The 16,037-nt window shown below is 28.7% G+C and overlaps 1 protein-coding gene across 8 annotated transcripts; it reads left to right on the forward strand.

Annotated features, from left to right (window-relative positions):
• Positions 1 to 2,185: 2,185 nt before the first annotated feature.
• Positions 2,186 to 11,518, forward strand: LOC123274177 (ATP-dependent 6-phosphofructokinase). Of its 8 annotated transcripts, none has more exons than XM_044741675.1 (15): positions 2,186 to 2,254; positions 5,041 to 5,161; positions 5,245 to 5,396; positions 5,489 to 5,678; positions 5,749 to 5,959; positions 6,454 to 6,562; positions 7,774 to 7,962; positions 8,066 to 8,256; positions 8,826 to 8,901; positions 9,069 to 9,095; positions 9,225 to 9,245; positions 9,392 to 9,853; positions 9,918 to 10,242; positions 10,442 to 10,664; positions 10,744 to 11,518. In XM_044741675.1, exons 1-15 carry the CDS (start codon positions 2,201 to 2,203, stop codon positions 10,880 to 10,882), a joined length of 2,490 nt encoding a protein of 829 aa, XP_044597610.1. In that variant the 5' UTR covers positions 2,186 to 2,200; the 3' UTR covers positions 10,883 to 11,518. The 8 variants fall into 8 exon arrangements, with proteins under 8 accessions (XP_044597610.1, XP_044597609.1, XP_044597611.1 ...); XM_044741674.1 differs by lacking the exon at positions 6,454 to 6,562 and adding an exon at positions 7,186 to 7,294; XM_044741680.1 differs by lacking the exons at positions 2,186 to 2,254; positions 6,454 to 6,562 and adding exons at positions 3,419 to 3,557; positions 7,186 to 7,294.
• Positions 11,519 to 16,037: the final 4,519 nt, after the last annotated feature.

Genomic DNA, 16,037 nt, shown 5'->3' on the forward strand with positions numbered 1-16,037 from the left:
GTGTTAGTTTAACTGGTGAGAAAACATTTTTTTATTTTAATACAAATGAAAATAAAAGAAGTATGTAGTACGAAAATGCGCGAACTAAAGTCACCGGCAATTACTGAATAAAGTGTATAATAAAGAAAAAAAAAAGTTATTAAATTAAATGAAATCTAACACATTCAATGTCCTTCCAACTTGAGCAGCGATTTCGAGAGAAAAACAAATATATATTAAAAATATATATTTATTGATATAATATAAAAATAAAATAACTGTATGTTACTTGTAATTGTCATCTAACGATACATTTAATGTATTGTATACGTAACTAATCAAACGTGCATTAAAATAACATGTAAAACAACTAATACAAAAAATTAACATTTCATCAACGAGCGCTCTTTCTCTGTCGTGCATTTATGTGTATATTACGAAAAAAAAATTAATATTATACATTTGGATAAACGTTTTACTGTCGTGTTGATATTTTTAAATGTTGTATCGGTGTCTGTTAAAAGTACAGAGAAGAACGACGATTGATTAATCAACATATTAAGAGAACAAGACAATTTTAATTGCAGATACGTGTGCCTGCTAGGCGATTTCATATCAATCGTGTTTTTAATGTTTTAAAAATAATTGTCTTATTAAATGATGCTTATTTATTAATATTACTTTTTATTTATTTTAAATCTTTATTTCCGTTTTTAAGTAGTTTTCTTTTGCATTCCATTTTGCTATTTTGTCATCCAGCATTCATTAATATTTAATCCGTTGTGTTTTCTTTTTTTTTTTTCTATAATTAAAAAAAAATAGAATTTATAAATTACGTGAAAGGACATTTTTTTTTTATTATTGCAACAACTCCGCGCTTTCTTGACACAATACCAACAATAACAGCAGAAGAGAGGAATTAACAAGAACGAAAAAAATAAACTCAAAAAAGCGAGTTTACACATCATCTTTACCCAAATAAATTACTTTCATCCTCCCTTATCTCCCGACTTCCAAATTACGTTATTCTATTTGTATTTATCATCAATCATCGTAATTGTAAATTATAATTATTATTATAAACGTTTACACAAAATAATAAATTCTGATAAAATGTCTAAAAAAAATTAAAAAATATTAAACTTAAAGATCGTTATAAAAACCATTTATCAATCCAGTGTGACAATTGTCCTTAATTAATAATTGTAAAAATTTACATAAAATAATTTTAAAAGAATTCGAAAAGGCTAATAATATCTAAGAGAAAGCTTAAAAGTGTTTTTTAAATTTAGTGGTTCTATTGAAAGAGGCATACGTTCCATACATTGATTCTACGTTCCATTATTTAAATTTAATTGCGATAGTTTATTAATTAAATTATTTATACGATAAGTAGTTACTTATATAAATAATAAATATAAATATTGTAAATTATTATCTTTCTTTACGCGTTGCATATATGTATTAACGATATATATGTATTAGATACAAGTATGTGCCTTTTTCAAAACAAAGGGCCTACTTAATAATTATGGCAAACAAAATGCTACACAATTTTTGCACAATTTATACGTATTGTCTATATTAATGAGGGTATTTATTACATGCTAAATTAGATGCAGATACAAAAAAAAAAAGTTATTGAACTGTATACAAATTTTACAGTTGATTTTTTTAACTAGCTAGAACAAAATCCAAAATTTTGAAATTTAATACCAAAGATTCCATATATATTTTTTTTTAAATTGAAAATAGTCAATTAAAAATTTAGATTCAAAAATAATACAATTCCTAACTTTAGTACCCTCAGCTCTTTTATGAATCAGTTTGCTTTGAAAAAAAAAAACGTAGATGATTTTTTAGATGGTTCTTCCCGTACAAAGTAGAATTAATTAAAGAATTCATTAATTTTAACATTTTTTAAATATAATAAATAAAAATAACTATCTATTTGGACGTTAAGTGATGAAGTTAGAATATTAAAATAAAAATATGTGCGGGACAAATGTTTGTAAATAAAAGTGTAAAAGCGACGAAAAATCTCTAATTATTAACCAGTCCAAATTTTGACAAAGCGAAAAAAATTGAATCAGATTAAAAGCATCTCTGGGAATTTTTATAGACAATATTATAATAGTAGCTGTAGATTAGAACAAACTAGAAAATGCTTTCTCTCGAAACGTGAGTTTTGTCACGTATTTCGTACCTTAGAGTTATTGTTATGCGTCATCGTAATCTGATTCCTTCGACGATTCTGGGTGATGCAAGATTTACGGTAAGTTGAATTTAAAAATAATACAACAAAAAATATTTTTTTTTTAACATCAGTCACTTCCTAAAATATAATTTTGTTTGTCTAATTCTTGAGATTTAAAATAGAGAATATTTGAACAGCTAATGATAACTCGAGTTATGGTTCTTCCTAAATTCTTTCAACAATTTTATTTATTAACTTTTGATCAAATTTCCAAAATTTTATTTTGATAAATAATATTTAGACTTTTGTAATTATTTTATTAAATATTTTTGAGATCAATAAACTGTTTGTTATAAAATAAGAAATTCTTATCGATTTTAATTATTTTAAAGTTAAAAAAAAAGAAAATTTGTGACTCATGGATTTTTTCGAAATTTTTAAGCAAATGTTTTTTAATTTTTTATAAATAAAATAAATTTTTAAAAATACTATAATTAACAGACGCTTGACAATTTTTTGATTTTTTTTTGAAAAATGAACCAAGCCTAAAAAATTGTATTTTTAATTTTTTAGAGTTTTTCAGGATGAATTAAATAAATTTTTTGCTGTAATTTATGTGCTAAAAAAATTATCACATGTATCTATCAATTTCAATATCATAATTTTTATGATTTCGATGAAATGCAAAGAAAATCAATGACAAATTTTAGTCAAGTTTCAAAAAAATATAATTGAATTAAAAAAAAAATTTAACATTGCAAATACCAATTTAATAGGCAATATTTATTATTAAAAACCGATGAAAAAAAAAAAAAAAAGACAAAATTTAAGATTAAAAAATTGATATTTTCTACGCATCAATAAAAATACGTCTTAAAATTGAAGCAATTGTCTGGTCGTTAAAATTAGACAACGCTTATGATTATTACATTTATTTAGCTGACGAAAATCAATTTATTCCAATGTCTAGTGTCCTATATTGACTAAATTACATCATATCCTCTTGTTGGTGGTATACGCACCAATAAAAAAATCCATCACTACAGCCTTTGCAAATCCTAGAGTTCAATTAATAAAAATTAAATCCAACAAATACAATTAAAAAAAAAAAATATATAAACACATGCATTGGATAAAATCTTAAAATAGTGGATAAATGAAAAAAAAATAAATAAATTCCAGCGCGAAATTAGAGCTACGTGATTGGTTTAAAAAGAGCGCCATCTGGCACTGAGCTAAATATTTAATGTATTGAAGGTTACGAGGAACTGTAGGGAGGTGTGAAGAGGGTGTACACGAGTTAATTTAAGGTCACCTTCAACGACAGAAGTGGCCGGAACGACGTGCAGGTGACTTCTGTCAGTACTCTTAAACAATTAAGGTGCTTAAAATCTAAATTACAATACACTTTATCTATTTATTTAAATTCAAATAATTTTTATTTAAATAACTAAAAAATAATTTTCACTTAAGCTTTGATATAATTTATTTTTATCACATTAATTTTAATATTTATTCAGTCGTAAGTGATTTAAACTCAAGTGTTCTGTGATAGTTTTGTGTTACAAAATGTGATTATTTATCAGTTGTCATTTAAATTAACTGTCAAAGTCGCATGCTTTTTATTACTTTTCACTGTTATTGTTATTGTTATTTTTTTATTTTATAAAAAAAATAACAATTGTCTTTTGTTTAAAAATATGTACACAAATCCTTGAATTATTTCTCGTTTTACATCGCTAAAATTCTTGATCTTCCATTGAATTTTGAAAACTGACACTTGAATGACATGTCAATTTTCAATGAGTAACTCGATGCTTCAATTGCTTTTTTTTCGTGTCAGATAAAAGAAAATATAGTTGGATTAGCGAGTCTTTGCGCTTCGGGTATTTTCGGTTTTTGCTCCCATCATCTAATTTTTATAACTGATACATGTGTATCGATAGCAAAAACAAATTAAATATATCCTTATGCTAATCATATCCACTAAATATTTTTTAATCACATATTTGAGATGGTAGGGGCAAAAACAAAAAATACCCGAAGCGCAAAGACTCGCTAATCCAACTATAATCTTGTAAAAACATTATTGGTGAACTTCAGTAGACATATATTTTTTGTTTTTAGGTTATACAATACGTATATGTAAATTGTGTATATTAGAGTTGCGATAAAAATTATTCAAGGTTTTTCGGCTATTTTTATCATAACATTCATGGAATAAATATTAAAACTATTGTTGTTAAATTCTATCAACAATAAAAAATTTAAATATCATTTGTTCCAATCTTATTGAGTGATTTTAAGATTTTTTGTAATGTATTTTGACTCATAAAATTATATTATAAGAAAATTATTTTTTTACTATTAAGTAATGTACTTTACACCCAATCGCGAAAAAAATATCAATACTAGATTATAACAGTTATGATAAGCAGAAAACTAAACGTTTTTATTTATTTATTATTTATTTTAATCTGCGATACACTCTAAAACAAATAAGATAAAAAATCTTTTTAAAAAACTCAAAGGCAAAAATTTTAAATTGTTATTTTTAGTACTGCAAAAAAATGATTAATCATTTGAAAAATCGATTGTTAGAAAAAAATATATAATAATAACTTTTACTATAAAAAAAATTTCCAAGATATTTTTAATTAATAAAAAAAATAAATAAATTTGATTGGAATCAATATACTAAAAATACCTGATATTATTGATAATCATATTTATTTGTTTACTCATAATTTAAACAATAAACAAATTTTTTCCTTCATCCGAAAAAATTAACTTTCAATCATTGTCTGGAGGTAAAAATCCATTGATTATTGTTAATAATTTGTATATAAATTAAAAATTTTCAGTATATGTCAGACACTCATCCAAAAAAAATGGCAGACGAACATGCATCAACAAAATTCATAAAGCCCGGAAGTCATAAAGGCAAAGGGCTGGCAGTATTCACTAGTGGAGGTGACTCACAAGGTAAATAAAATTAATCTATGTACTATATTAATAAAATAATTATTTATCAATGATATGACGCAATAAATTTGTTTCCTAAATAGGTATGAATGCGGCTGTGCGTGCCGTTGTGCGTATGGGTATTTACTTAGGCTGCAAAGTATTCTTCATAAAGGAAGGATATCAAGGTATGGTAGATGGAGGAGATAATATTGTCGAAGCAACTTGGTCTTCCGTATCTTGCATCATCCATCGAGTGAGCTCACGAATTTTTTTTTTTTTGCCAATCAATACTTATACCATGATGAAATAGTACTGACTTTATGCGTTCACTTTTTTATAATTTAGGGTGGTACCGTAATAGGTTCAGCAAGATGCATGGAATTTAAAGAACGTGCTGGACGTTTGATAGCTGCTAAAAATTTAGTCACACGCGGTATTACAAACTTAGTCGTAATTGGTGGTGATGGTTCATTAACTGGCGCTAATTTATTTAAAACCGAGTATCGTGATCTGTTGAAGGAATTAGAGAGCACAGGTAATTTTTTAGTAACCACTTTGATAAATTTAAACTTGATTGATATTATATTTTTTTATGGATGTTTTAGGTCAAATAAATGCTGAACAAGTTGAAAAATATTGTCATCTTCATATCGTGGGTATGGTAGGTTCTATAGATAATGATTTCTGTGGGACAGATATGACAATTGGTACAGACTCAGCGTTACATCGTATAATAGAGAGCATTGATGCAATCGTCAGTACTGCGTACTCGCATCAACGAACATTTATTATGGAGGTCATGGGTCGTCATTGTGGGTAAGTTATTAATTACTAACACTGTTAGATCTATATATTATCCAGTGTTTTATTATTTCTATCTAAGAACGTTCTAATAGTCATAATGAAATTAATGATCTTACTTTAATCTTTTCATTTGTTTCCAAGGTTCTATTTTTATAATTAAATTTTAAAATTCTACATACCCAAGTGTCACAAAAAAAATGTTGACTTTTTGGTAGATTTCACTCAAAAAGAAGTTAAAAAATTAATAATTGTAAACTTAAATTCAACAAAACATTAACGAAAAAAAATTTGTGCCCCTTGGGTATATACGTAAAAGAATATTTTAACTTTAAATAATTAGAACGTTCTTAACACTCTAATACAAACAGTTATTACATCAGATTTCTTGACTATCGGCAATAATTAAATCCTTCTTCTCAGGGTACTTTTTAAAGTCAGAATTGCATTTATTAGATACTTAATAACGTAAGAAATAATATTACACAATGAGTTGTAACTTTGGGTAGGTACCTGGCCATCGTGGGCGCATTAGCCGCCGAGGCAGACTACGTATTCTTTCCAGAATGTCCACCCCCCGTCGACTGGCCTGATAAACTATGTAAAAAGTTGGAACAGGCATGTGATATTACTCAATTGATTTACTTAAATTTATTTATTCATTTTTTACTATTCGTCTATTCGTTCAGGTTTTTTTACACTAACTTCAGTAGACTAATTTAATATAAAGTGATTTTTTATAAATAAAAAATTAAATGAACCGAATTTTTGTGGCTGCTCGTCATATCACCATCATTATGCTTGTTTTCCATTCTTATGATTAAGATTGTCTTAAAAATTCAATATTATTATTGAATATTGAATAATTTGAACGGTTATGTGAAAAGATAAATTACCAATAATTGTATTAAGAAATTGAAGCTTATATATAGGCTTATTATTTAAATATCCAGCTAGATCCAAAAATTAAGCTTTATAACCGATCAGGTTTCCCTTAAATCACAACCCTGATAAAAATTATACCAATGATATCGTGTTGTCCCGTTATTTCTACTAGGTAAATATTTAAAAACATGCTAGCGTGTTGTTTGTCATCATATAAAAGCTAAACCCTATTTAATCAATTATTAATAACTAGGTATTGTCATTACAACCTGTAATAATAATAATAATGAAATAACTATCCCTTGTAATCTTTTCTTACTAGTAGTGCAGTTAGGTATCATTATATAATATTACAGCTACCTGGCTCTAGTGGCAGCTATGTGTTCCGAAGCCGACTTTGTATTCATCCCAGAGTGGCCACCAGAGCGTGACTGGCCAAACAAGCTCTGCAAAAAATTATTGCAGGTTCGCTATCAGTAATTTTTTTTTTTTTTCACTTTTTTTTTTACAATATTTATCAAAATCTTCAATATAGCTAGTGAATATCTTCATTAAATTGGTAAATTTATTTTTATATTTAATTAAATAGTTATAAATTTTATTAAAAGATATCAAAAGACAATTTCTCACAATCATTATTTTATAAATTTTAATTTTTTTACAAGTGAGCCATTATGCATTGCTGTGGTTGCATGCTTTATCAACTACATTAGCATGCTTTTGCAGTTTGTTTTTTTTTTTTCTTTTTTAAATGTAAATTATCATAGTTCATCAATGAATAATCGTTTTTAAAAAATGATTATCATAATTTATCACTGATATTATTTAAATTAACAAACTAAGTATCCTAGTGTATTTTTTTATGTAACGTCCAATACAGTTATTTAATTTAACTACAGAAATATTATGTAACAAATATTAATTATCAATTATATTTTATTTAGGAACGTCTTACGGGTCAACGTTTGAATATTATAATCGTTGCGGAAGGAGCAGTTGACAGAAATGGAGATCCAATTACTGCTGAAAAAATTCGTGAAGTTGTCGTTAATAAATTGCAACAAGACACCCGGATAACTGTACTCGGTCACGTGCAACGTGGTGGTAATCCTTCAGCTTTTGACAGAATTTTGGTTCGTAGCTATTTATATTAATACATCAAAGTTGTCTGATGCAAAGTAAGAGTCGATGATTGACAGATTAAGATAAATAAACTGTTAAATAATATTTTCTCAGGGTTGTAGAATGGGTGCAGAAGCTGTGATGGCTTTGATGGAAGCAACATCTGAAACCGAAGCCTGTGTTGTTACTCTTGATGGAAATCAAGCGGTCCGTTTACCTTTGATGGATTGTGTCAATCGTACTAAAGCCGTAGCTCAGGCTATGGCTGATAAAAATTGGGATCTTGCTGTTCAATTACGTGGAAAGTTAGTTAATCTCTCGATTACTCATATCGACGTTCTAATTAGCAAATTGTCTAACTCTAATTTTAGAGAATCTTCCATTTGTACGAAAATACACGGAAAGAACAAGATGACACTGGATATCATCCCAGATTATACTCAGTGATATCTGTGGCGAAAAAAAATGTCAGATAGTAGCTAAAAAAAATCCAGATCATACTGCGTGATATCTGGATTATACTCATTATAATTTAGATTATACTCATTGTAATTTGGATTATACTAGCTATTATCTGAAATTTTTTTTCACTTAATACAATCTGGGATGATATCCAGTGTCATCTTGTTCTTTCCATGTACAATTAGTTTGAAATTTATTATCATTTTAAAAAACCATTTAATATTTAATAGAGGTATAATATTTTGGTTAGGATAATTCAAATAATTTATAATTGGACTATTACTTCATCAAAATGTTAAAAAATCACCCTCTAAAAAATAAGGAGTTAGACCAATTGCTAATTAGACCGTCGATATGTTTGATTGTTAAAATTTTAAGACTTACTTGAATTTTTTTATTTTTTATTTGACAGAGGTTTTGCCCGTAACTTGGAAACTTACAAAATGCTTACAAGATTAAAAGCTCCAATCGGTTCTCAAGACACCAAGGTAATATTAAATTCTTAAATAATTTTTATGTTGTATGTAATACTTCTATAAGGGTCATATTATATAATAGTTATTATGTGCAATGTAATCCAAATATTAAGAAAATCTTGAATTTATTATTGGGTATTAATTATGGGTTTTCGTATTTATGTTTAATGCTGCTTTAGAACAGCATCGAACACGTCTTAACAAAGGTAATTAATTGATAATAAAAAATACTAATACGAATGCTAGTTACAATAAGTTAAATACTAATTGAAACTAATTTTTTTTTAATAATTATCAATGCGTTGAAAATAAATATATCTTTATTTTTTTTGAAGCAATTAACACTATGTGGTCAAGTAAGTTACACTGCACACAATTAATGCATGGAATGTGATACTTGTTAAGTTACCTAATCTCTTCTTTCTGTTTTCTGTTTTCTGTTAAATTAATACATATGTATTACATTTAATGCTGAGATTAAAATAAACAATTAATTTTTCAGGATCAATATACTCTTGCGGTATTGCACGTTGGTTCTCCATCGTGTGGAATGAACGCAGCCGTAAGATCGTTTGTAAGAAATTGTATCTACAGAGGAGACAAAGTCTATGGTGTTTGTGACGGTGTCGCAGGTTTAGAAGCTGGCAAAGTTAAGTTAATGGATTGGGCATCTGTAACAGGATGGGTCGCTCAAGGTGGAGCTTATCTTGGTACAAAACGTGCGCCTCCCAAAGAAGATCAGTTGCCACAAATAGCTGCCCGTTTGAAGGAACTTGGTATTCAAGCTTTGCTCGTTATTGGTGGGTTCGAAGGTTACCAGACGTGTCTTTCGTTCATAGACGCACGTAAAAAATTCCCTGAATTTAAAATACCTATTGCAATGATACCTGCGACCATCAGTAACAATGTTCCTGGAACTGAATTTTCTCTCGGTTGTGACACGGCATTGAATGAAATTACAGAGGTATGAATAGTTCGATTTACCAACATTTTATTTTATTTCATTATTTTTTTTTTATTTGTTAAAGATTTGCGACCGTATTCGTCAATCAGCACAAGGAACAAAACGCCGTGTATTTATTATTGAAACTATGGGCGGCTATTGTGGTTATTTGGCAACTCTTGCTGGTCTTGCAGGTGGTGCAGATGCAGCTTATATCTTTGAAGAAAAATTCAATATTAAAGATTTGAATCGAGATGTTGTCGCTATGGCTGCTAAAATGTCTGAAGGTGTTCAACGAGGTCTTATTCTAAGAAATGAAAGTAGTAATCTTAATTATAACACCGATTTCATGCAAAGATTGTTCAGTGAGGAAGGAAAAGGCTTGTTCAGTTGTCGCTCTAACATCATTGGTTAGTTTTTTTAATTTATTTTTTATTTTTTATTTATTTATTTAATTCAATCGACCCTAGAACAAGTGTTCCCTAAGTGCTGTAAAGTACAGATTTATAATCTATCCTATTAATCATTTAGAATATTTTTGATGTTCTTGAAATCTTTAATGTCTGTAACTTTTTAAATTACTAATTAATGATAAATTTAATAAAACAGGTCATATGCAACAAGGTGGATCACCTACACCATTTGATCGTAACTTAGGTACTAAAATGGGAGCGAAAGCTGTTGAATGGTTTACTGATCAACTTAAAAAACATACATCACCTGACGGTGTTGTAAACGCTTCTACTCCTGATACTGCTGTTATGTTAGGTATCATCAAACGTCAGTACAAATATACTCCATTGTCAGATCTTGAAGAACAAACTGATTTCGAGTAAGTTTTAATTGATAAATAATTTGAAAAATAATGTACAATTTTAATTAATATTTATATTTACTAAAATCACTTTCAGACATCGTATTCCTAAACAGCAATGGTGGATAAAACTTCGTCCCTTGTTGAAAGTACTCGCTAAACACGAGTCGACTTATGAAGAAGAAGGATTATATATATCCGTAGAAGAAATGGATCAAGGAGAACCTATGGTTTAAAATTAAAAAATTTATATTAATCATTAAAATTCATTATTTTCACGTATAGAAATACTTACATATTTTGTGTCATATTTAATTATGTCGGTTATTGTAAGATCGATGCAGGAAGTACTAAATAATTTTACAGCTCAGTATTCAAAGCTGATATATTTATTTTAATTAATTAATAGAAGTCATGAGTCACAAAATAACTCAAAATCATTTTATTTAACCATTTTTTTGTTTGTATGAGAGAGAGAGAGAGAAAGAGTGTTTAAAATAGTTCACGTGCTTCGAAACTCGTCACTTGAGAAGCTTTTTATCCAACAATGCTTTTAAATCAATGAGTACAAGTTGAGAATAATTTTGCCGAATATTGAATCATTTTTAAGCTATAGACTTATTGTTACACTCGTCAATCGGTTGTTTATTGTCATTAACTTATTTATTTAAATTAGTAGTCAGCTAGGCATAGACTTTTTTTCTTCTAAGCGTAGAATTCAATAATTCTACTTATTCTTCTCTTAAATGATAATTTTATTTTCTCAATATTATTTTGAACGTTACTCAAAGCTATGAGAGGCTATTTGGATAATACACTTGTCTACCTCATAAAAAACAAAGAGAAAAGGAGAAAAATAAATATACATAAAAGCAAACGAATAAATTTCAAAATTGAATATATTATTAGAACACTGTCAGCTATTTAACAAATAAGCGCGTGAAATATTTATAAATTAACAACTAAATTTTTAAGGCTTGTGGTCTAAAGTATTTTAGATCTAATATTTATTATTAAATGATTATATCACATTTATTGTTAATTGTTTAAAAGCAAAACCGAAATATCAAGTTTATGATACAATAGATAAATTCAAACGTACTATCAATTAAATTAATTGAATCAATATTTAAGGTATATCTCATTTTTACCGTCGTTATTATCACTTGAGTATACTGTAATCATAATAACAAAGTAAATAAATGTAAATATGGAAGTTTTCATCATCACAAAAAAAAAATAACAAGAAGCAAATAAATGAAATATTTTATCACAAATAAAGATAAATCATCAACATATATTTTAAAAATGAATTATAATAATATATTTATTTATTTATTTATTTAAAAATCGTTAAATCATTACTGTTGTGATTTTTATTAAATATGTACAATATAAATAATTAATGAATCAATTTATCAAAAAGCACGTCATTTTTAACAGCACACAAAATTTATAAGACTTAATAAACAAAAAAAGATTGAATTTTTTGAAGTTTTAAGCGTAATGTCTCAACAATATATTTACGAGGTAATAATAGTAATTCTTGTTAAGAAATATATAAAATTGTTGAAGATGATCATCAAATAAATAGAACAAAGTCATATTTATCAATATTGCAGTTAATCATGTTAAAAAAAAAATTGAAAGCCATTTTTCTATCAAGCATATATGCGATCCAATAAAATTAAACTTTCGTATAATTGTTTGATTTATGAAGATAACAAGTCAAAATAATCGATCAAATTATGAAACCGTTGTATAAATTTAAGGATAAATAAATATAAAATAATAATTAAATAAAAGGATGAATAGTGCCATGGGGTTGAGACCATGCATTGAAACCTGCATCGAAGTATTTATTGTGATGATGCTCATTGCAATACAATACATAGAAAATATATTATTAGCAGTACCGACATGACATTGAGTCTAATAACTCTGTCATTTTTTTAGGATATTTATTAATGAAATGTTATAGAGAAAATAAAATGCCAGAAGACAGAAACTAATCAAGACATAACACCAATACATAAATAATAATATTTTTACTTGCAGGTTTATAATTATTGTTGATCAATGATTTTAAGCTTTAGCTGTAACTCTAGTATTATGTCACTTCATTATTTATTTTTATTTAAGAAAAAATGATGATGATAAGTGGAAAAGAAGAATATATTAACGAAAAAAAAATAAAAAAAAAAAAACAATGAAACTGCTGGATTTGTGTCGATAGAATTGTGTTAAATGTTGTACTAATGGTGTCAAACAAAATATATAACATTACTATGTAAAAAGATAAATGGTGAGTTATTTACGTGTAAGCATGTTAAGAAAAAAAAACGACGATTCGTTATTTAACATACTCATTACCGAAAATACATTTTCATTAATATGTATATTAACCCTTTAATGTTCGGCCTTGAATCCCCACTCTTAATTCGAGTCATATGTCTTTTTCTTTAAGTGAGAGAGCTATAGTCTTTTTCCTAGAGAGGGGGCTAGAAAAATAGTAGAAAGGGACGTATGGACACTACTACAACTAAACCATCTTTCACACAACCGCATAACGGACTATGATTGGCTCTTTCCCCTAACAGCTCACACCGAGATTCTTTGCGCTTCCAGAACATTAAAAGGTCAACAGGAAATCCATAAAGTTCTGTCGGTTGGCATATTACTGTTCAGAATTTTATGAAACTTGACAAATATAAGATCAATTCTTTTTTGAGTATCACCGATAAAAATTTTGATTTGTCCTTTTGAATCATCTCTGAACTGTAGCGAACAAAAGAAAAAAACAATTTTGAAAATCGGTCCAGCCGTTTTTGAGATTTAGTGAGACGAATGCACAGCAATTCATTTTTTTAACTTCCCGCTAAGAAAATCAATGATTTTCGAAAAATCGGGAAGTTATTGGTTTTACCCCGTTTTGCAAAAACCGAGTTTTCAACAGATCTCGACGTTTTGAAGCTCTAAGAAGCTTTCCTGACTTTTTTTTTTTTTTTTTTTATAGAGGAGGTAAAATACATTTACGTATGCCAGGACTTGGTGTTGGTGCCAGGACTAGGTGTTTGCCTGGGTATGTCGGACTCAGAAGTCAATATTATTTTGCAACAATACCGACTAAACATCTTCCTCTCTCCTTTCCCCATAGATGTTACAGGGAAGACTAGATGGGGACCGCGTTGGCATTACTTCAATCCAGTCCGTGTTGTGTCTCACGACACCTACTTTTTGTTACTATTGGTTTCTAATCCCTTTCTGCGATTTTTTCTTTTAAAAGGCGCTGCGCGTAGGCTGCGACAGCTGACCAGTTTTCTTCTTTTTTGATCATGCAGGTTACCAAGCTCTCAGGGGAGAGCGTGGTGCCTATTGTTTCTTCGGTGCTGCTTCTGTCGTCCTTCCACCGATCACACTCGAAAAACGTGGGCTCGGCGTTGTCAATTTTGTCTGGGCAGGAAACCCTGAGAGCGTCTCGCCGCTGTACTGCTGCTATCTTTCGCCGGTAGGTCTTCTACTTTAATATGTCTGCCCATATCTCCGCTCCATAAAGCAGTACTGAGTGGACTGTTTCTAGAAGAACTCTTCTCTTTTTCGTTCTTGGTCCCATGGTGTTGGTCATAATTCGTGCTAGGCTAGACACCCACTTGCTGGCTTTCTTGCATGCACTGTCGAGGTGTGTGTGTGTGTGACCCTTTTCTAACTTTTGAACGGCTGGACCAATTTCATCGCGGTTGACGCCATTCGAAAGGGCTTGACCAAACTTATATTTTGAATACACTTTGGACCGATTCGGACCGGTAGATTTTAAAGAAAAAAAAAATTTTTTTCAAATGTGGTTTTTTTGGAATAGCTTTTAAACTGCTTTATCGATCGATTCCAAAAACTAATCAGCAACATCGAAAGACCACGTTGATTGCCGCAAGTCCGGTCAAAATCGGTTAATTCATTCGTGAAATCGTTGTTGAAAGAAAACCGAAAAAGTGTTTTTTCGGAATCACTCCGAAATTCCGAGTTCGATCAATTCATACTCAAAGATTCTTTATGAGGCTTCAAAAACTGTGTCGAATGCTGCCAACCGCGTAAAAATCGGTTCATTCATTCAAAAGTTATTGCGGTTTGAAAATTCAAAAAATTGTGTTTTATTAAACTGCTAGGTATTAGAGTTTTGAGCTCGGAGAGCTCAAAGTAACACAAAAATCATATTTTTAAGTTCGAAGAGCTCAAAAACGTAATGTGTAATTTTGAGGGCTTAAGTACACTGATAGAAGGATTTCTTAGTATTTAAAAAGATTTCTTTTTATTTAAGAAATCATTTCTTAAACATCATTTCTTAGTATTTAAAAAATATTTCTTAAATACAAAGAAATATTTCTTATATATTAAGAAATATAACTACTAAGAAATATTTCTTAAATACAAAGAAATATTTCTTAAATACTAAGAAATATTTTTTAAATGCTAAGAAATGATGTTTAAGAAATGATTTCTTAAATACAAAGAAATCTTCTTAAATGCTAAGAAATCCTTCTATCAGTGTACAAATTGAGCGGGAAGTTGCAGGGATGCCCTTTAGGGTCAACCGTCGTCCTAATTTTTTTTTTTTTTATTTTTTTAGCTGAACATTCGGGTGAAGCTCTATAATCAATTAAAATAAATTCTTTTGTTGAATTTCCAGATGGTGTGATCGTGCTCGATCCTGAATACTTAGGGAATCGCAACGTATTTGTACGTCTATCGGCGATCTATAAGTATGATGGTGGTGATATTGAATATCTTATATTGATTTCGGGCACCGAATTAAATCATATTACTCAACAAGTTAATACTCCTCCCGAATCCCCACCAATATTAACTGAACTGCAGACAAAATTAAGCAGTAAATTTACCGACAAACAAATTTGTCCTTTTCATTTACAATTGTCACATAATTTCCCCAACTATGTACAATTCCGGTCGGCGTCTAAAAAAATCGGGGATTCATTTGGATTTGTAATAGTATAAAAGCTTAAAGCTTATATCGGTGACGATCCGCGCACGGTGCAAAAACCGTAATACTATTATTTACATAATTAATTATAATACTGAATTTTTTTATATTAATTAGACTATTTTTTACAGAGATATTGTAATAATGGAAATTAGGAGGTTGACGTACGGATCATCAATACCGTCACTGGGAGTAAAAAAAAAATATTCGTTCTTGAAAAATCTATTCCATGTCGAAGCTTCTCTAGACAATACAACATATTGTTAAGGAGAAATGATAAAATCAAAACAATACTCCAATTAAATTTCAAGTCTAGATCTAAAAATGGAATTCTATAAAGCGCTCAGCGAAGCGAGTGGGTAACAGCTAGTTAATAAATAATAAACATAATCGCGTCA

Source organism: Cotesia glomerata, unplaced genomic scaffold, assembly GCF_020080835.1.
Source record: "Cotesia glomerata isolate CgM1 unplaced genomic scaffold, MPM_Cglom_v2.3 scaffold_25, whole genome shotgun sequence".
NCBI classification, from domain to species: domain Eukaryota; kingdom Metazoa; phylum Arthropoda; class Insecta; order Hymenoptera; family Braconidae; genus Cotesia; species Cotesia glomerata.